Source organism: Balaenoptera musculus, chromosome 5, assembly GCF_009873245.2.
Source record: "Balaenoptera musculus isolate JJ_BM4_2016_0621 chromosome 5, mBalMus1.pri.v3, whole genome shotgun sequence".
In the NCBI taxonomy this organism is placed as follows: domain Eukaryota; kingdom Metazoa; phylum Chordata; class Mammalia; order Artiodactyla; family Balaenopteridae; genus Balaenoptera; species Balaenoptera musculus.
The window spans coordinates 67,303,390-67,326,242 of record NC_045789.1 but is presented as its reverse complement, the minus strand read 5'-3'; the positions used below and the strand labels follow the sequence as shown (position 1 = coordinate 67,326,242).

Here is a 22,853-nt window from a genome sequence, read left to right as displayed (position 1 = left end):
GGCAGGAAGAGCAAGAGGAACCTGCTTCTCTTTGTTTATTTGCTGTTCCTGGCAGCATTACCCCAGCAATGGCCCCTCACCACTTGGAGCTCTGGACTTTTAAGTCATAGGCTCCATTACATTACCTTTCTTGTTTAAGCGGTTTCAGCTTTTTTCTTTTTTCTATTTTCACTTGTAACCAAAGGCCCATTAAATGATATAAGTATTGTCAATTTAAAGATACATGAACCCCAGTGTTCACTGCAGCACTATTTACAATACCCAGGACATGGAAGCAACCTAAATGTCCAATGACAGATGAATGGATAAAGAAGATGTGCTACATATATACAATGGACTATTACTCAGCCACAAAAAAGAATGAAATAATGTCATTTGCAGCAACATGGGTGGACCTAGAGATTATCACACTAAGTGAAGTAAGCCAGCCAGAGAAAGACAAATATCATAGGATATCGCTTCTATGTGGAATCTAAAAAAATGATACAAATGAACTTATTTACAAAACGGAAGTAGACCCACAGACATAGAAAACAAACTTACGGCTACCAAAGGGGAAAGGGGCGGGGAGGGATAAATTAGGAATTTGGGATAAACATATACACACTACTGTATATAAAATAGATAACCAACAAGGACTTAACTGTATAGCGCAGGGCACTATACTCAATATTTTGTAATAACCTATAAGGGAAAATAATCGGAAAAAGAATATATATACATATAACTGAATCACTGTGCTGTATACTTGAAACTAACACAATATTGTAAATCAACTCTACTTCAATTAAAAAATAAAAATAAAAAAATATAAAAGAAGGGAATTCCCTGGCAGTCCAGTGGTTAGGACTTGGCACCTTCACTGCTGGGGCCTGGGTTCGATGCCTGGTTGGGGAACTAAGATCCTGCAAGCCACGTGGTACAGCCAAACAAAAGAGGAGACGTTGATAGGTTTTGCCACTTAAATATCATATGGAAAAAGACCTCTAAATTCTTCTTTAAAATGACTAAGCACAGAACAACTAAATAACATTGTCCATTTAAAGAGCACGATTTGGGAAAAGACTTCCTTAGGTACAAAGCAGTACTAGTCTCGTGACTTCTTAGAAAACACATTTCTTAGTTTTCCCAATTAGGGTTTTAATCATGAGAACTTTTGGCTCCTTCCTCACTTAGTCTGGATTTTTTTCTGCCCCAAATCATGTCACTGAAATCTGATTGAAATGAATAGCTTTTGGCAGTAGCTTCTTAGATGAGGATCCTCTAACTGTCATGGAATTTTCTATTCAGCCAGAAGCCACCCACTTCTCAGCAAAGGACCATAGAAGGTGGTGATGGGGAGACAGATGTCTTGCCCCAGTGCCCTGCTCAAAGTTTTCCTCACATGTTAAAAAGGACCAGAGGGGAGATTAGTCGTGTAGTTTGTCTACATAAGAGTGTTAACCAGAGTAATTTAATTTTTCTAATCAAACATTCACTGTCAGTTCATCTTTCAGGGGGGAAGGAGAGGAATTAAAAACACAGACAAATTCATCCTTATTTCTCGCTTATACCACATCCAGTGTGTGCTGGCAGTAAGGGGTCTGTGCCCTACAGCGTAGGGCCTACACAATCATTCAGACACCCAGGTTCCTGCTATTGAGTAGCCCCACCAGTCTCTAGGGCACTGGAATCCCACACTGAAGCCCTTGCATCTCATCAGCAGAGGATGAAAGAGAGAGAGTATGGAGGATTTCCAGAGAGATTTTATGGGCTCAGCCTGAAAGTGATCTGTATTACTTCTGCCCATTGTTCATTGGCCAGAATTAGTCACAAACCTACATTTACCTGCAAGAGAATTTGGAAAATGTGGTCTAACTATGCCAGAAGGAAAAGGAAATGGAGTTTGGGGAACATGTATAACATCGTCTCTGCCACAGACACACCGTAAAGTCTGGATTGCAACATTAATATAACTATTTCCTTAATAACTGGCAGGTTGCTTGTTGTAGGCAAAGGATTATTAAACCTCTCTTCCCTTCTACATAAGAATCTGACCTTTGGTTAACTTTCTAGCTCTGTTTCCCTGGAAACCTGATAAGGGAAGAATGTCAAACTCTAGCCAGGCAAGATTGCTTATGATAAAAATGACCCCTGCTTAGTAAATTGCATTAGACTGGGAGAACTATAAATACTGGACAGAAAGCCAGGGCTCTGGGCTTCTCTGAGTATGATGACTCCTGTGTAATTGGCCATGGCCCTTGGAGGAATGCTGGAAGTCATGTCAGTGGAGTTGTTGCAGAGAAATTGGCTCCTACAGGAAATGAGGGTTTTAAGCCAGAGGCCTCCTGCCCCTACCCTTCCCTCCAGTGAGTCTAGTTCCCTCACTGCTCAGCTGTCACTTCAGGACCAAACCGAACAGCTCCTGGGTAGCTGCATGGACTGCTTCATGATGGTCACAAGGACAACTCGAGAGGAGAAACGTGCCCACTGCTCCCTACCGCGAGCTATGTTCCTGTCCTGGGCAGACGGGTGCAAATGCGGGGCTATGACCGCAGAGATGACTTATCTACTACGCACAGAATGCACGATGCCGAGGGTCCACAGGACTGTTAGCGACCCATGAAAATGCATTAATTTCTTTTAAAATGAGAAGAAAAAAAATGAACTTTTCGGTCAAAGATAATGTTTTGTTTTGTTTTTTAAAATTTTATTTATTTATTTATTTTTGGCTGTGTTGGGTCTTCGTTTTTGTGCGAGGGCTCTAGTTGCGGCAAGTGGGGGCCACTCTTCATCGCGGTGCGCGGGCCTCTCACTATCGCGGCCTCTCTTGTTGCAGAGCACAGGCTCCAGACGCGCAGGCTCAGTAATTGTGGCTCACGGGCCTAGTTGCTCCGCGGCATGTGGGACCTTCCCAGACCAGGGCTCGAACCCGTGTCTCCTGTACTGGCAGGCAGACTCTCAACCACTGCGCCACCAGGGAAGCCCAAAGATAATGTTTTGATACATAATATTAATATATTTGTCTCTATACCAATGAAGCTATAATATAATTATATATAAATACATATGTGTAAATATTAGAATATGAATATATTCAATAAATGTATTCAAATAAATATATTTATATATAATTTTTATTATGTATAATATTTAATAAATATTTCTTCACATAAATATATATAGATAGATTTTAATACAGGAAGAGGGCCATGAAGGCAAAAGTGCTTAGGGCAATGAAAATCACAATGTGGCCCTGTATGACAGTCTCACGAGGCTAGCTTGAAGGTTTGGTAGAGCCTAATGAGACCCCCATGGGTGTTACACATGAAATAGGTGAAGTTTCAAAAAAAATCAGAAACTCTCTTTTTTTCTTTAAATGACCAATATCTGTTCCAGAACAAACTGGGCTTTTAATATACCAGAGTTAATCAAAATATGAAAAATAAAATACTTGTTTCTATGTCTCTGGTTACTCTTTTGCGGTATATGATTAGATCTAGAAGGTTCTTATTGACCTGATTCCAACTCTTGAAGAAAGGTGTTGAGCATAGCAACAGTTGATGACATTACACATAAGTCAGAGACAAGTTTGAGAAACTAGTCTAACTCCAACAGCTGCTTGAATTTGGCGCACCTTAAAGATGGCCTAGGACAGGGGTCCCCAACACCCGGGACGCATACCGGTACCAGTCCTAGGTCTGTTAGGAGCCGGGTCGCACAGCAGGAGGTTAGCGGTGGGCGAGCGACGCGTCATCTGCCGCTCCCCATCGCTCGCGGTACCGCCTGAGCCATCCACAGCCCCGCTCGCAGTGGAAAAATTGTCTTCCATGTAACTGGTCCCTGGTGCCAAATAGTTTGGGGACCCCTGGCCTAGGATATCCGTTTCCGAGAAAACTGGAGTTGTTGCCACAATCACATCCCCAACAGTCGTGCTGCTGACCTTGGCTTTGCTGGTTGGTGTTGGTGCAGCCAGGACTGATCTTGGTCCTGCTACTGCAGATGCTTCTCTCTTTTTTGCAAAACCAACTCTGAACAACCAAGTTCTCAGGAGAACTAGATTTGTACTGAGAGTATTTATTTTGTTTCAATCCAAGATTGTACAGAAAAACATTTGTTCAAAACTGGTCTTGGCTTTGACTACTCCATGGCTTATTTATTTTTAGCTTTTGCTGCAGTATGACTGATTTTTTTTCCCCTTTCATCTTCTTAAGGAAAATGGTTTGAGCTACAGATTAAAAAGTGGTTCATTTGTCTATCTGTTCATCCATCCATCCAGCCTTCAAACCAGAAGCAGATTACTTTAAAAATTTTTTGATTAAAGTCCCTTCAACTTCAATATGAGGAAATCAAAGCCCAAAGCTATTAATTAACTTGCTTGAATTCACACAGGCAGTTAGAAGTTAGACTACAGGACAGAGCCAAGTTTCCTGGCCCCCAGCATAGCCCTATCTCACGCAGAGCCTTTCAAAAAGGATGCTAGCAGGTCTAGGGTTAGGTAGATAGAATCAGAAGGAAGAACAGAGCTTAGTGCTTGGAAAAGACCAGCTGGTGGCCAGAGCTGGGGATTGTTGATGTTGATGAAGAGACTGGGCCTACAGACTGTTCAGAGTGCATATTTCACCGGGCACAAGATGAATCAGGCCTCCTTGGGCCCTGCTGGTTCTAAAGGCTCTGGTTCAACGTGCCGGAGGCACAGAGGACAGTGTGCATCTGTGGGAAGTTTCCTCCAGGGAAGCCCAGCACTTTGAGACTTCTGCCAAAACCCGTCATGCAAGAGCCGTGCAGTATTTTGTCTGAAAGGGCTCATAAGCTCCTTGCCCTGAGTCATCTGAGAAACAGCAGCAGCACATCAAACACTGACATTTAGGAAGGAGGTTAAGCCTCCCATTAAACTGGAACATTTGTAGTAAGAAATGAAAGCATAAGAAGACTTGCTGCACAGGCAAAACTGGGGCTTATGTTTCCGGTCAACAGAGTCTACAGACAAACATGACTTTTCCAAACAAACGGGTGTCAGCAGTAGACTCTGACCATATGCCACAGCTAACAGGACAGTCAGCTTGAGAATGACTCCCTTTCTGTGTAGCCCACCTCCTAATAAAGGAAATGACGAAATGCTACGAAAGAGGGCAAAGAGAAGGTCTATTTTGTCCTTTACTACAACTGTTAGAGACAATGCTTACACAGCGCTGTCTGTGTGTCAGCTACTATCCTGAGAGCTTTATATATATTATTCAGAGCACGTTTATGAAGGACCTACTACTGTTAGCTCCTGCTTACATAAGAGGAACTAGGCACAGAGAGGTGAAGTAATTTGCCTAAGGTTGCACAGTTAGTAGGGAGCAGAGCTGGGCTATGAACCCAAATGTTGCTGTTAACGTACATGCTAACCTCCCTCTCACTAAGAGTTAAGAACATAAGAAATGCCTTTCTGGATAAGACCCACAGTCCCGGATCCACCCATCCATCCATCTATCCACGCCCCCCTAGGTGGCAAGCATTGCGCTGGGCTCTGCATTTACCATGGTGAGCAAACCCAGAAGCTGTTTCCAGCTTTGGCGGTGCGTTCTTCAAATAAAGAGCTTCAGTGGCAGCCTCATGACCCCCATCATGCTCACTCCCCTGGCTGTGGCAGAGGTACTAGTTCCCCTGCAGGGCCATGTGTGTGGTGATGTTCTGGGCTCACTTCTGGAGACCTAGTCTAGATTCCACTCCTCTAGCTCTTTCAAGATTTTATATGTGCTTAATTTCTTGTATGGAATCATGTTCTCCTTAAAATGACGAGAGTGGTGTCTGCTTTCTGCATCTGAGCTGTGACGGACACATTTTCCTAAAGGGCTAAAGGATGAAGGTTAAATAAGAAGTGCCTCAAGCTAGGAGGGGAAACAGGAGTGGCTCTAAGAGTCAACTCATTTGCATCGGAGCAGGAGAGGGGTACCCTGGGAGGGAGGCTGGGGCTGGTAGGGGCCCTGAGATCCAGGGGAGAGAGCCCGATACACAGCACTGGTCAGAGCAGGGGCAGAAGTCCCCAGGCAGACCCGGTCTAGTGCTTTTCTGGGTGTCCCAGGGAGCCCAGGACATCCCAGCTAGATTCTGTGTAGGAACAGCATGGAGCTAGATAGAAAGCACAATTTTTTCCTGGAGCTGAGGACCAAATTGGGAGAAGGGATGGACAGAGAGTTGCCCAGCCAAGGTCCATCTTCAAAGCTAAACACAGCTGGACTCTGTGTCTACTCTGGACATTTGTTGTTTTCTACCTATACACATTTTTGTCCCAACAAATCCTCCAACATATGATAAAAATGCATGTAGCACATTTAAGATGCACCCAACAAATATTTATCAAGTATCCACTATGTGCAAGATACCACTCTAGGCACTGAAAATATGGCAGTGGACAAACCAGATCAAAATCCCTGTCCTCAAGGGGCTTCCATCTGTGATTGAAAACTTCTTTTTTTTTTTAATAGATCTATTTATGTATGTATTTATGTATGTATTTATTTATTTGGCTGCACTGGGTCTTTGTTGCTGTGCGTGGGCTTTCTCTAGCTGCAGCAAGCGGGAGTTACTCTTCGTTGTGGTGCGCGAGCATCTCATTGCGGTGGCTTCTCGTTGCGGAGCACGGGCTCTAGGCATGTGGACTTCAGTAGCTGTGGCACATGGGCTCAGTAGTTGCAGCGCATGAGCTCTAGAGCGCAGGCTCAGTAGTTGTGGCGTGTGAACTCAGCTGCTACACAGCATGTGGGATCTTCCCAGACCAGGGTTCAAACCCGTGTCCCCTGCATTGGCAGGTGGATTCTTTTTTTTTTTTTTTTTTTTCATTTTATCATCTTTGCAATCCTTGTTTTTTTTTCCCTCCAGGACTCTTTTGGGGTTTGGGATCATTTTTATTTATTTTTATTATTTATTTATTTATTTATTTATTTATTTTTGGCTATGTTGGGTCTTTGTTTCTGTGTGAGGGCTTTCTCTAGTTGTGGCGAGCGGGGGCCACTCTTCATTGCGGTGCGTGGGCCTCTCACTGTCGCGGCCTCTCTTGTTGGGGGGCACAGGCTCCAGACGCACAGGCTCAGTAGTTGTGGCTCACGGGCCCAGTTGCTCCGCGGCATGTGGGATCTTCCCAGACCAGGGCTCGAACCCGTGTCCCCTGCATTGGCAGGCAGATTCTCAACCACTGCGCCACCAGGGAAGTCCTGAAAACTTCTTTAAGTTCAAAAAGTGTTGAAAAACGCAAACAGGTAAAAATTATCCATAATCCCATCAAAAATTCTTCCTCTACATATAAAGCAAGAAGCCAGAGTTCCTCCTTGTCCAGCTAACCCTTTCTGTTCCCCGCACATAACCATTATAAAATTTTCCTAAAATGTTAAAGACTTATTAAATATATACACCCATGTACTTTTTATTTTTAAACAAAAATAGAATAATGCTTTACAGAATGATCTACATCTACACCCAACAGATGTACATCTACACCCAATAGAACATGAACCCCTGTTTTATTCTGAATTCTCCAAGCAGAGCCCAGGACAAGGATCCAAATACAGTCCTTGCCAAGTATATTTAGATCCCACTCATTTTATTGGTTGCACAGCATTTCACTAAGTGTCTGTATAATTATTATTTAATCCCCTCAAGATACACATATACTCCCTGCCTTGTCCCCACTTCCACTCACTGACATTTAGGATTTTTGGTGAATGAGTTGATGTTATTGACTCACTGTAAGGGAAGTGTATGCAACAAGGGGAAGTTCATTTCCAAAGGCGATGGCTGCTCAGACAGGGTTCTGAGGTCTGGAGAAACTGTGTTGGTAGCAGGGAGATAAAGTCTAGGAAACTTATCACTGTCCTTGTTATGCCCAAGATTTATAGTTAATACATGTTTATGTGAAGTTGGCCAAATTAGTCACCATGATGATCATAAAACTGAAAAGACCTCATTAATTTAGTGGTTTATTTTCCCTTTGCCAATGATAGCAGCCACTTGCTTCTCGATATCCTTTGGTCTAAATTTCATCATATATCAACAGTTCTATCACGTCTTCTAGGACCAGTCCTTACTGCCATATTTAAGATTGGTAATTTTTTAATGACAAAACTACAACTGATTAATTATCTGAGTGATTTTATCTGTATTTCGTGGTAGTGATGTTCTCAGATCATTGAACAAAAGATGGGAATTTATATTACTAAGTTGAGTGCCAATTTCTAAGGTCTTTTGTGTCTTGGTGGGTGATTTCAGTAGCTGAGATCGGTGTTATCGGTCATTATTTCTAGACCCTCCAGGAGAACCGCGGTGCAGCAAGCGGGGAGGTTTTGGATTGGCAGCAAAGACCTGGCGTCAGGCCCTGGCCCACCTGTGTGCCTGCTTCCTGGGTCTCGGGATGAGAATACCTCTCTGGCCTACTTGTCGTGAGGATCAAAGGGAAAACCAAACGTAGAGGACTCTTCAAGCACCAGCTACTATACAAATATATGGGAGGAAGAATCTGGATTTTGCTAGGCTGTAGCCGGTAACCTTAGCTGTTGTCTACACGCCCGCCTTAGAGAGTCAGCACCCTCAAGTTGAACCCCTCACTATGTCATAGTCCCCACTAACAGCTCATTCAACTCTCCAAAAAGCCTTAGCAAATGGAGCGAATTTTACTATCTCATGGGGAGATGGAAGAGAAGATTCCTTCACACACTCCACAGCAAAACCTAATGATCTTTTCTGTCAGAAACATCTGTTCTTCCTTGAAAGCTCACCTCTGGCCATCAGGAACCTGAGGGTTGTCTCTTCCTTGTCCAACAGAGACTGCCCAGCTTCGATGGCTCCAGCTTTTCTTCACCCCTTCATCTTCCCTTTGGGTCTTTCCGTGCCTCCCCGTGCCTCCCCCGCACCTCGCCCCACTGAGTTTTGATAGAGCAATTACCCCTTCAATCTTGGATTCTCATACCATCTTCCTATTCCCTGGTCAAAACATCCTTTCAAGGTTCTCCTACTCTCCTAATAAAGTGGTGGGGGCATTTTAAATAACAAACGTTTTTGCTGGCATCAACTTCTTTTTTCCTTGCCGTAACATTATTAGGTAATTTTGCTACTCTTAGATCCAGAAACTTGGGCACTAAGGCCACCCCACATCTGGCGCTTAGGGACTTGCTTAAGGTGACAGAACAGCTCTGGGGCAGTTATAAAGCAGCGCTGACCCGTAATCCAGTGCTCATCTCACTGCATCAAGCCTGAAATACAAATAAACTGGGAAGCTTTCAGATTCAGGGGAACCCAGAACTCTGGACTACAAGGGCCTTGGCTTTCATCTTGAACAAATCCTTCATTTTAGAGAGGTTAAAATGGAAACTTTTCTTTCAGTCTCTGAATCCTAAAAACACAACACAGATTAGACAGTTACTTTAAAACATATGTACTTGCCTGGTGGGTATGATTTCCAGGAACATATACAGACTTAAACTGTTTCATGAGATTCCGAGCTCCAGCAATATCCCGAAGCGAAGTAAAGAGTTCATCCACCGCACTTCTGGACTTGTGAAATGTCAGGTTAATTGAAGAGTCACAGCCTGAAACAATCCAGAGATATTTGCTTCGGTGAACAAATCTTTACATTGAGTTTTAATCATGACAGGTTGAGCTCATGTAACATAGTTGTTGTTGTTGTTTTTTAACCCTATTTCCCCCTGGCTGTTCACCAACTGGGCTGTTTCAATCATCCCTGAGCAATGAAACACATTGAGTGTAAATGCCTTTGACAGAAGTAGAACTCAGAATTGCCTGGGATTGTAGCCACTGGCTTCAACCCCTAGACAGAAGTTTCACAAAAAGAAAGCTCCCCAGGGTCTGGTGTCCTCAGAACACAGCTTTGGGAAAATAGGCGACACAAAGGAAAGGACAACACAAAGGAGACACAAAGGAAAACACAACAGAGAGCGGTGATGAACCGCTCTCACTTGAATCCCACCAACAGTTTCCATAAAATAGAACAGCAAGAATGAAAAGATCATAGAGTTGCTCCAATAACAGAACTTGCTGGGATGGGCATCTAATGTGCTAACAAAGCATATGGCGTATTTCAAAAGGCAGCCATTCAAAGCTGATCAAACACAAAGGGGGCCTAATAAGAAGACCGTTCTCGGAAGTGGTTGTATTTCTCTTTGAAACTTATAATAGATGGATTTCTTCTCTGTCTTGTTAGAAGCTCATGCAGAAGAGGAATGATCATGGTAAGTCAGAAGTTCAAAAAATAGAGAAAGATTCAAGATGAGTACTTTTGACTGTTGAAATATTGCAGATACATGAACTCATCAATCCCCATATCACCCTTATGAGACAGGAGCTACTCTTTCCCCCATTTGAAGGATGAGGGAGCTGAGGGCCAGAGAGATTAAGGAACACTCCCATCAGCACACTGTCGATGTTCAGCCCATGTTCTCTCAGTCATTCTGGACTGGTTCACCTGTAGGTATGGGGAACAGTTCTTGTGCCCTCTGCTTCCTGCCTCAAGTACCTGCATGTCTGTCTCTGTGTCTGTCTGTCTCTGTCTCTGTGTATCTCTCCTCCTGTCCGGGGGCTTTCTCTGGTTAGAAGCATGGAAGTCAGCACTCAGAAACAACATAGCTTTCTCATCACTTGGGGGGTACCATTCTGAAATGTGGTCTCCATAGCCTTATGGAGGGGGCAGTAGGACTGAGTCCCAGTTGCCCCCAACAGTAACTCACTCCTGAATGCCTCCTCTACTGGCTTTCCTTCCTCTCCTGTCTCACTTCCCTACGTCCTGACCACACTGCCTAGGACATCTTCTCAAATACAGTACTTGCACCCAAATCCTTGTCTCAGGACACCAGAGCTGCCAGGGTGATTTTAACACAGGCAGCTTGGGTCCAGAGTCTATATTCTTTTTTTCAGAACAGATTTATTGAGATTCAGTTCATATACCACACAGTTAACCCATTTCAAGTGTACAGTTCAATAGCTTTTAGTATATTCACATAGTTGTACAATCATCATTCCTACAATCAACTTTAGAACATTTTTATCACCTCAACAAGAAACTCCATACCTGTTAACTGTCACTCCCCCTTTCCCCCTACCCCCAGACCCTGGCATCACTGATCTGCTTTCTGTCTCTATGGATTTCCCTACTCTGGACATTTCATATAAATGGAATCATAGAATATATGGTCTTTTGTGACTGGCTTCTTTCACTTAGCACAATGTTTTCAGGGCTCATCCAAGTTGTAGTATGCATCAGCACTTAGTTTCTTTTTATTGCTGACTAATAGTCATTGTATAGATATACCACACTTTAAATATCCATTCATTGGTTGATGAACATTTGGGTGTTTCCACATTTTGGCTATTATGAATAATGCTTCTAGTTTTACATGTACAAGTTTTTGTGTGGACATACATTTTCATTTCTCTTGGGTACATATTTAGGAATAGAATTCCTGGGTCATGTGGCAACTCTGTATTTAACCTTTGAGGAATTGCTAGGCTGTTTTTCAAAGTGACAGCACCATTTTACATTCCCACCCGCAGTGTAAGAGGGTTTTCTCTGCATCCTCAAAAATGCTTGTTATCAAATATCTTCTTGATTGTAGCTCTCCTAGTGGATGTGAAGTGAGAAGATACTTGTTAATTTTGTTAAAGAGAGAAGTTTTTAGGGAGTAGAGGTAGATCCAAACAAGCTTCAACTAAAATGGAGTGTATCTAAAGTACATAGGAACATCCAAAGGAACCCAATGGCAGCAGACACAGTGTGTAGATAGTTGAGCCTGTACTTTCAATAACTGTGGAACACTGTATATAACTCTTAAAGGGAGGGCAAAATTCTGAACTGTTTTTACTCACACTTCTGACACCAAATGTGTGGGCTTTTCCCCCCACACCATCCAATTCTCTAACTCTCCACACATCAACTGAGTGTCCTACAATTCAAATCAATTCTGCCACTAGCTATGTAGAGTTAGTGCAGACCCCACCCAGACTGCCCCCACTTCAGATGCCAAGTTTAAATCCCAGGTTGCCAGTTGAACTCCTGACCTATCAATCAAGGGTTCCCATGACCCCTTCCTCAGGTTCAATGATTTGCTAGAACAGCTCACAGAACTCAGGAAAGTGCTTTACTTACTGGGACCAGTTCATTACAAGGGATGCAACTCAGGAACAGTCAAATGGAAGAGATGCAGAGGGCCAGGTATGGGGGAAGGATCGCAGGACTTCGATGCCTTCTCCAGGTGCTCCACCTGCCCAGTACCTTGATGTGTTCACCAATCAAGAGGCTCTTCAAACACTACTGTTTAGGAGACTTTATGGAGGTTTCATTACATAGGCACAATTGATTAAATTATTGGCCACTGGTGATTAATGCATCTCTCAGCCCCTCTCTTCCCTCTGGAAGTTGCGGGGTAGGGCTGAAAGTTCCACTACGCTAAACATGCCTTGGTTTTTCTGGCAACCAGCTCCCATCCTGAAGCTATTATTCCCCCAACCACCAATCATCCCATTAGCATACAAGACACTCTCATCATTCTGGAAATTCCAAGGGTTTAAGAGCTGTGTGCTAGGAACTGTGGACGAAGACCAATATGCATATTTCTTATTGTATCATAAAAATCCTCTGACCAGTCTTTATTTCCTGGTCTCCAGAAATGTCCAACTCACTGTCATTAAAAAAATCAAAAGGGTGGTCAAGCCTAGAGAGAGGAAGCCTCCCCGTGTTCAGTGAACTCCAGTGGGGAAGCAGGGATTCGACAGAAAATTCAGGGAGTTCGTGTATACTCTCCAGAATTCTATGCCAAGCTTTGTGTCATTTTCTGAGAAGCGTGTCCACAACTTCCTCCTGATTCTTAAAGAGGTTCATAACCAAGAAAAGGTGAGATCCACAGGTCCAGAGCATCTATCGATATCATACCATGCTTGCCCTTGGCATTGCAGCTCAGCTGAGATACATCAATTTGTGCATTAGTCAATAATCAGCCGGAAGAAACCCTGGAAGATTATGGCTTCTCACTGATTCATGTGGCTTCTTTCCTTAAACTCCCAGCCTGAGCCATTTAAAATATGGGAAATTACATCAATTATATCTAAGTGTTGTATACTATGTACTACTACTCCTTTAAATTAAAAATGGCATGAAAACAAGAAGAAAGCATTACTAGTTCTAACACCATGCATAGTGTTTCAATTCTTCTAAAACACAATTCAGCTAATAGGCTAAACTTCTTAAATTTAAACTAATTCTATAGAACAGAAAGGTTCATACAAATTTTCATATGGTCTCCTTCAACTTTTTGAAAAGTGAGGGCTGTAATGTTCATCCCTTAGGCTTCATGGAATAGAATCATCTCCTGGATTATAGAGTACTGAAAATTATAAATTATACATGGAAATTGTAGATTATACATTGGAAGTAGTTTAAGCAAAGGCTGTGTAATTCTGAAGAGTTAGGTCAATTGTGGAGCAGGTTGTTGATAGAAGAAATGTTTACAGATTACAGGTAAATTGAACTCAAAGGAACCCAACAGAAAAATAACACTGTCAAATTGCTGGAAGAAAAAAAAGTGCAAAATTTACAAATAAACTAAAACCTTCCTGAAAAACAGTCAGTTATCTCCATTATTCAAACCAACTGCACAAGGGCAACTTCTGTCCAGTGGGTCTGTCCAGCGATCCTTTCCGATGTGTCTGTTATCCTCAAAGCAAGTCCTCTAAAATGTACATGTTTCTGGGACACCAGGCCAAAGGGGTCTCATCTCTGAGCGTCTTCATAATTATATCAATCTTCACCAAAAGCAGGATTTACATTCACTTACCTAAACCCTATAATGAAAGTCTCACACAAACAGACACAGAGAAATGGGGATAAGAGAAGATAAATGACGTGTAAGATCGCATCACTATCTCCAGCAAAATGTCCCTCTGATCACAGCCCTGACCTCCTCCACGTACACTGCTTCCCACCATTCAGAATATCTCCTCTGTGAGTGCAGTTCATTCCATATCATGCTGCAATTAATAGCTAAAGGAGATGTGGGTGCAAAAGCTATGAAATGGGATGAATTCTTTTTTGGTGTAAAAGCTATAATCACTGAAAGCTCACTGATAGGATCACTTATGCCAGACACTATTCTAAGAAGTTTATACATATTAGCTCACTTAATCTCCTCAGAAACCCAATGAGGTAGGTACTATTATCATCCCCATTTTGCAGATGGGGAAACTGAGCCATAGAGAAGTTAAGTAACACACGGCCACTCAAGTAGTAAGTGGTAAAGTTAAGATGCAAACTCTTGCAGTCTAACGCCCAAGATGGTCGTGTTAACCACTCTACTCTGCTGTCTTTCATATGTGCTGGAGTCCACATACATAAAAGATCAGTAAAGCACTTAGTTCACCCTTAATATCGAAGAAGTGCTTTTACAATGGAGTGAATGGCAGATGCCTTTCTTCCTGGGAAGATCTGGGCCTGTCCCTGGGGGTAGATGCTAATAGTATGGTTTGCAGTTACACCCCAGGCCCATCTTTTGTGGCCACACAAGGTGTGGGATCTCCCGGGCCTGCTGCACACCCTCCATTGGATCTCTGCCCTGTAAGGCGCTGTATTCAGTTACTTCTAATAAGCCCCGGACAGCCTGTTCCATTAAGCCAGCTTATGAGATAACGGTGTTTTGTAAGGGACCCTTAAGTGTACAATTCCAGTCAATTCTCATTTAATCCACTTAGTTAAATAGATAATAAACCAGAAGCTGATCCTAGCCTTTGGCCAAGCACAATCTGTGTACTTCAGTTGCCTACTCCTTGATAAGGGAGGCCCCCAGTCCCGCAGGGCACCCCTGTGTTCGCCTAAAATAGGGGATGACTCATGCCCCTGCAATTTCTTTCTTTGGAGGGCGTGGGGATCTCTTGGGCAGGGGTCCAGTTACTCCTCGGAGCAACAAAACAGGGCTCCTGTGTCCACATTTGCCCTCCCTCGTCCCCCTCGCACCCGTCTCCACTTACTGGAGTTGCTTTACTTCAGCAGAGGGAGGACAGCGGTTTCCATGGCTCTGTGCATTGCAGGGACCCACATTTCCAGCAATAACAAAGGTAAAACGGAGAGAAGGCTGAAGAGCTCAGGGATCTGAAACCGGGCACCTCAGACTGGGACTTGAACCCACGCAGTTGGGACTCAAGCCCGGCCAAAACTCAGATTGGGACTCGAACCCAGCCCAAACCCACGGTCTTCCAACTGAGATCACACACCTGGTTTCAGGACTTAATGAAGCTCAGCTTCTTGATGTCTCATCATAGAAAGAATTTAGTGAGAGACAAAGTGACGGGTAAGAAGTGGATTTATTTAGAGAGAAACACACTGCACAGAGTGTAGGCCATCTCGGAAGGTGAGAAAGGCACCAAGGTATGGGGGTGTCAGTTTTTAGAGGGGTGGGTAATTTCATAGGCTAATGAGTGGGAGGAGTATTCCAGCTATTTTGGGAAGGGGTGGGGATTTCCAGGAATTGGGCCACCACCCACTTTTTGATCCTTATGGTCGGCCTTGGAACTGTCATGCCACCTGTGGTGTGTCATTTAGCTTGCTGATGTGTTACAGTGAACATATACTGAGGCTCAAGGCCTAGTGGAAGTCAACTTCTCCGCCATCTTGGACCCTTTTGGTTCTAACCAGTTTATGTCATGTCCTCAGGCTATGTCATTCTTTCAGAGGTTGTGCCCTGCCCTCTTCCCTCCTGTTTCAGATCCTCCTGGGAGGGCTGAAATAAAGCTGGACTCCTCACTCCCGTCTGCCTAGCCCTTCTGTTTGGTTCTCTCACGGAGCAGCCTTGAACCTTTCTGGTGCGTGGGGAACTTTTTCAAAAGAGCCTGGCTTCCAGAAGTTTGGCTTTATTTCTTAGGTATTCAGGAAAATAAAGCATCTTGTATCAGGAGGCTGCCTTATCCAAAGCTTCAGTCTGGATTAGAGATGAAGCACCTTCACCTAAGGCCTTCACACACACACACACACACACACACACACACACACACACACACACACACACACACACACACACGTCCGTCGAACCTGTATGGCTGGATAAGCTGGGGGACGTGGCTGGAATTGGATTTTAAATGTCTCCCTATTGAGTGATATTATTCTCCTCACAGCTGTAAAAGTCCCTTACATCTGATTGAGAAGAGCTAGGGTCAAAGAATATCAGTTGAGCCTGTTCAAGGGGTTCTTTTCTTATCTGGACCCAAGTTACCCAAGGATGGCCTCCTCATCCTTCTTCTGGCCCAGAGATTGAGAACATCAGGTCCATTTTCCAATTTGCATCCCACCCTCCTGTCTCTCAGCAAACCCCTGGCAGCAGGGGACCCATCTCTGTGGGTTCCTGAGGCAGTTAGAGAAAAGGTTGGCTTGGGAGGGCAACGCAGCCAGAAAGCAGAAAGGGCAGAGCGCTGGGAAGTCATGACCTCCCTCATCCATCCGCTGTCCCACATTGCCTTTTCTCTCTTTTCAAACCATTGTTTTAAAGATGGAGTCCCTTTTCATGGCTCTCTATAAAAGGTTGGCAAATGAAAACAAAACCAAACAAAATAAAAAACTAAATAAACCTTAGCAAGTGGTGTCACATCTGAAGTCTTTTAGGGAGGTTGACTGTGTAAAACCACTCTTGAGTAGGGAAGTCCTGGTAATATTTATAATAGAAGTCCTCTTTTTCAAATGTGATTGGGACCAATAGGTGATTAGAAGTCATTTAAAGAGGGGGATCATGAAAAATTGATCTCTCTCCCACACATATACATACACATATATGTGTATTTGTGTGTGTGTATAACTTTGTTTAAAATTAAAACACAAACATCTGTTTATTCACTACTCTTTTGAGAAAAGTCTTTTGTTTGAGTATTATCTGCTGATTAGAGTTCTTTTTTTAAAAAATTATGTACTGTGTATAATTTCCAATTTTAGTCCATTTAAAGTGGAATAAGAAGTTAGACACCTGTAGCACAATCTGAGAGCAGAATTCTTCTAGATTTTAATGGGTTTTTTTCCATTCAATCTTTCACAATCATCTTGTTCATACCTAATTCAAAGCATGTTTTTTTTTAAATATTTATTTATTTATTTATTTGGTTGTATGGGGTCTTAGTTGTGGCAGTCCGGTGCCTTAGTTGCGGCTCATGGGCTCCTTAGTTGCAGCAGGCAGGCTCCTTAGTTGTGGCTCCAGGGCTCCTTCGTTGTGGCTTGCCAGCTCCTTAGTTGCAGCACACGGGCTTCTTAGTTGTGGTATGCAAACTCTTAGTTGCGGCATACATGTGGGATATAGTTCCCCGACTAGGGATCAAACCCGGGCCCCCTGCATTAGGAGCGCGGAGTCCTATCCACTGCACCACCAGGGAAGTCCCCAAAAGCATGTTTAAAATGACTCATCTTTACTGAGTCTTTCAAAGCATTCAGTTTGGTTTTCTCTGAAACAATTATTTTTTTGAATTCATATTTCCTCAGAGAACATTTAATTAAACATTTAATTTAATTTATTTAGTGACAAATACAACTGGCATAAGCAGGTTTGGGAACAAACCTAACTGGCTCCTGGAAATCACACGGCTCAACCAGAATGCGCAGATGTGCCCAGGCAAGCGGAGGTCGCCTTAGAGCTCTGAGGGGGTCAGAGTTTCGGCGTGAGTTGTTCTATTTTACTGCGGGATCGCAGGATGTAAGTTATTTTGGTGAATGGGTCGTGTGGAGGCTGGTTCGGAACACATGAACTAGATATATGTATTATTTATATTCATTGTATTTATATTATACATTATATTGTATATAAATGAAAAATATTATACACACATATTTCTGAGGTCTCATATTTATACTACAAGGCAATGTATCTGTGACATCAATCTAATATTTAATGACCTAGTGTGACTTCTAAGTTCTTCTAACATAAAAAAAACCATAATCTGTTTTTCTTTTTTTAATCAGCCTTCAGGTCTTACAGGGCTGACTTCCTCTTTCCTTGTAGGATCCTTGATCTACACTACACGGCAGGGGCTCCTCAGCGGGTGCGGGTGCGGAGATAATGATGTAAATGTGCTTGGATGGTAGTGTTAGTGAGCCTGGCCTAACAAAGAAAATCAGGGTTAGCAGTGTCCAGGTGAGGCCACAGAGGGCCCAAGGCAGGGCTCGTGGAGACTGGACCACCCCCGGAAGTCCCTCCACAGGTCTCCCCTCGGGCTCTCAGGCCACATCGATCCCGTGGCCCCTTGGTTCACTGGATCCTGTCCTGGAATCTCCTAGCCTGTGGCCTCTAGTTATCGCTCCAATGACAGAGGAGGAAAGGAGGGGAGGAGTGGCGACATGCTCCAGGGAAGCAGGGGCTATCCCTGCTTCTCCGCTGGTCTCTAGCATAGCGCCTGGTTCCTAGAAGCACCCACGAAATATTTCTTAAATAAATGAATGGGGAAAACAGAGAGATAATGGGAAAAAGCGCTGAATCAGACCAAACACACCATAAAGTGTGATTGTTGAGGAGCTGATAAACGATCTCTGCAGGAAATTTCAAACAAAGGGCTCCCAGATGGGTCTGAGCAAGTGCAGCCTGCACGTGTAAGTGGATCACCTCTCATAAAGGCTACTGTGAAGAGCAACCTCAAGTGGCTGCATACATTTGGCTCGTCTGCTTAATAAGCAAAACTAAACTCTATGTGGTTTGGGTATACGTGCATATGAGATAAAACTGTTTTAAAAAGAAAGACAATGATAAATACAGGCTTCAGAAAGTGGTTACCGCTGGGGGAGGAGGTGGGCGGGTAAGCGACCCTTTGGGATAGGGCGACGAGTTCATGGGTGTTTATTATGTAATTATGCTGTATTATATATATATATATATATATATAGTATAATCTTTTAAATGTATCAGCTATCATCTTAAAAAATACAACAGAACAAAAAACCAGTCACACTACTTTTTTAAGCCTCCAGCAAATTCAGCTTTTTATAACAGTTGGAAAAAGGGAAGAAATGACAGCTGAAATCTATTATTGTTAGGCAGTTTTGGGAGGTGTGGTGGACGTGGAAAGTCTTGTACAGCCACGAGAGAATGTGACTGCCCAGAATTCTAGCCCAAGGTCTGAGGCTTTTTGTGACAAAACAAGCGGTGGGGGAAACCTGAAGGAAGGAACATTGTCAGGAATACGCTTTGGAACTTGCATCTTTCATTAAGGCAGGGAACAAAGTCAAGTTGCCAGTGAGGCCCAGAAGGCAGGATGGAGGCGGCGGGACAAGCAGTCTCTTGATCCTGAGCGTCTGTGCTGCTTCAGCAAGAGCCAAGGAGGCAGCAAGACCAATAACCCTGGGTCGTTGCAGAAATAAGGAAACGGCCCCAACAATTGCAAAGCATTTTCTCCAAGATGCTTCTGAAAAATCTCTCCAAAGCAGCTTTTTTGACTACCCTAACTATACCAACACAGTTTCTTTATCTTAAGATTTTATGTGGTTAATTAAGGAAGGGTTAATTAAGTATAAAAACTGCTGTGATGCCGCATCATGTTAAGTAGTACAATTTCATGTCGGTTATTATGTTATCCTATTAAATCAGTCCAAGTCACCTTAGACAAAGGGATTGTGAAGTTCAGCCTTCAGAGTAAGCGAAATACCAGGTTTGAGGCTATTTCTTTTCTTTTCTTTTGGCTGCGCCACGCAGCATGTGGAATCCTAGCTCCATGACCAGCTCGAACCTGTGCCCCCTGCAGTGGAAGCGTGGAGTCTTAACCACTGGACCATCAGGGAAGTCCTGAGGCTATTTCTTTAAAAGAGGTAGGTGTTGATTTTTGATCAGTTACACAATCTCCCATTATTGGAGCTATCACCATAGGAAAAATCAGATTTCCCTCATATCATTTCAACTTTGGGACCCTTCTCCAGGAATGAAACCTGCCACAAGTGGGGGAAATGCCCACATAACCACTTAAGCTCATGGTCATGAACCTTCCCAGTCCCAAGGAGGGCAGCTCCTTAACAGTAATCACAGACACCATCTCAAACCCATATCTCACTCCGAGTGCTTCCTAATAGGTTGATTGTTTTTATTCTGTTGAATTAATTCTATTGATTTACTAACTTGCCATTGATACCATAAGTCCCCTTTCAAAGTGTGCTGACATTTCTGGTGGTTCTGAATAGCTCGACATGGAGTGCTGGCCTCTCAAAGCTGACTTGAGAGATTACCTGCATCTGGTTGTTTTCACAAGCTGTCAGGTGACATAGCACCTGGGAGCCTCAGAGACCACTGTGACAATGACTACTGCTGATCCCGTTTTCCAGACTAGGAGAAAACAAGGCTATGCTACATGCACGTAAAGGCGGCACCAGAGCACGGCCATGAGTTGAGCACAGCTGGCAGCTCTTCTGTTAATATTTGCTTGCTTCTTGTCTGTTAATATTTGCTTGCTTCTTGTCTGTTCTTTTTGGGGTGCTACAAAAGCTGAAGCAGCAACAAAGGTAAGAAAACACAGAATAGATATAAACTTACGGTGGGGTAAATCTGATCTGCTTTATTTTTCTTTAAATTGAGTAAAGACTGCCATCATTTGATTTTAGCAGGGAATAGTATTCCCCCAGGGCACAGTTTCAGAACCAATGAGCTAGTTCGGCATTTCAGACAGAGGGAAATGGAAGCCCAGATGCTCCTTCCGAGACCTGCTGAGGCCAATCCCACCTGCCTCCAGGAAGTGTTCCTCAGGTACCACCACCTGCTACCAGCCCTGCACTTCGTTACCCTGCACACTCTGTCCCTCCCTATTCTCCAGTGCAGAGATGTGTGTGTGTTGGGGGTAGGGGTGATTCTGCCTGACGCAGCTGCAGCAGAGGCCTAGGGCTCCCCCAAGAAGATGGCCTGGAAGGCTTCCTGGAGGAGCAGGCCAAGAAGGAAGCTGTGAAGGACCACATCAAGGTACACTCTTTCTGCTTCTTTCTGAATCTTACTTAGCCCAGGCCCAGTCTTGTTGCCAGTTTTACAAACAGTACCAAAGGTGCATTGCCTGTGAAGGATTCTTAAGAGGTAAGGTTGTACCTTATTCTAGAAATGCCAATAAAATTGCGAGTGTGGGAATAATTACGGTGTTGTTTTTAGCTGTGATGTGCCACTGGGCAATGCTTTTTTTTTTTTTTTTTTGGCTGTGCCGCGTGGCACGCGGGATCTTAGTTCCACTACCAGGGATTGAACCCATGTCCCCTGCAGTGGAGGCGTGGAGTCCGAACAACTGGGCTGCCAGGGAAGTCCCTGGTCAATGCTTTCTTGTCCAAGTTACAGTGAATAAATCACTCAGGGTTTGGCCTGTCTACTAATTACACAAACCTGTGCTACAGCTAATCGTTTGTAGAAAAGGATGAAATCAGAAGTCCAAATCATGGCACATTTAAAAGCCTTTCAAATGACTGTGTGGCCCTCCCCTGCCTCTTATTCTCTCTGTCATTTAGAGGAGCTTTAAAAAAAAAGAAAACATCTAAGTTTTTTCTTTTCCATTATATTTCTTGAGCTCCAGCCTCACTTAGCTCGTTATCATGAGGTTTGTTAAGTATGGAGCGACAGTAGTGTCTCTTTATTTATATTTTTGGGGAAGGCTAGGTGGTTAATAATATGGCATCATTTTCTGATCTATCTGAGAAAAAGAGAAGAATGAAAAGGGAAGCTTATAGGCCTAAAGTTTCTTTCATCCCTTTTGTTTCTTGAAAGAATGGAAGGGCAAATGGAGTTTATTTTTCTTCTGGTAACAGCCAGATCAAATGAGACCCCCGCCTCGCCCCTCCCCCAAGACACACAAAAATCACTCTCAGCCTCAATCTAAGGCTCCCGTGCACCTGTCGTTGTAAATCGCCATTGAGCTGAGCCAGCATTGCTACGCCTGAAATTTAAGCTCCCACTAAATGAGGCCTCTTATCTATCACTTTTCAGTATTTTCTTTTGGAGGCAGCACGGTTTAGCGTGGAGGTCAGCCGTGCCTGATTTGGAGATGGGACACAGTCCAGAGAGGCTTGCCAGTGGCCCCTGGCATGGAGGGGAAGGGGAGAAATACCACCATTGCCCTCGTCTCTTTTTGGGGCAGAAGGAGCCTTGAGGGCGGACCCCAGAAGCAAAAGCAGGGAACCCAGGAAAGCTGATAGGCAGAGGCCTGCCTTCTGCAACTCTGAGCTCAGGTCCCAGTGAAAGGGGGAGCTGGGGTCTGGAAGGGGCGACCCTGAGGACAGAGGCAGGCTTCCTGACGGGTGGAGCGGGCTGCTGTCTGCAGGCTTCTAGGCGCTTCTACCTGTGCCAGCCCCAGTCCAGTCTCAGGTGGGCTCTCACCCATCTCCTCCAACCTCTGATGGAGATGGCTCAGATGAATCACATGTCTACGGGGCGATTTAAACTCTGCCGACAAAAATGAATTATCACAGAGGCTCAGGGGTTCTAGGTTTTCGCTTGCTTCTGGGCAGGAACATTCTTAAGCCCACAGCTGTTTTCACAGTTACTCTGTGTCCACCATGTGTCATGGAGGGTGAGTGAGGGGGGGCCTGGCTCAGAGCTCTTTCCCCTGAAGGATGGGTAAGGGGAGGGTGGAAGAACCGCTGAGCTCCAGCCAGCTCTGGGACCTGAAAGTGGAATATACAATGAATAGCAAACAAGGTCTCAGCTTCTTGTTTCCCTGAAGGGCAAGGGAGTCGACTGGGAGTTTAGAAATAAAAACTCCAAATGGCTAGGATTTCTTTGGGACCTCCACTGGGGAAATCGTCCAGGTTGGTAACATCTGAACTCTCTCTTCACATACCAGCCCACAGCTGCCTTCATTTCTGCCCCCAGTGCTTGCCTCCCTGCAGGTGAAGCAACTGTGTGATGATAGCTCAGGACCAG

At 44.0% G+C, this 22,853-nt stretch overlaps 1 protein-coding gene across 3 annotated transcripts in view; it reads right to left on the bottom strand.

The window, feature by feature from the left end:
* The window catches only part of SCFD2 (sec1 family domain containing 2), a 396,033-nt gene that overhangs the window by 30,664 nt on the left and 342,516 nt on the right, over positions 1-22,853 (bottom strand). For all 3 annotated transcript variants that reach the window (XM_036853764.1, XM_036853765.1, XM_036853766.1), the window contains exon 6: positions 9,400-9,545. In XM_036853764.1, coding sequence (XP_036709659.1) covers positions 9,400-9,545 — 146 coding nt within the window. The remainder of the gene's footprint in view (positions 1-9,399; positions 9,546-22,853) is intronic.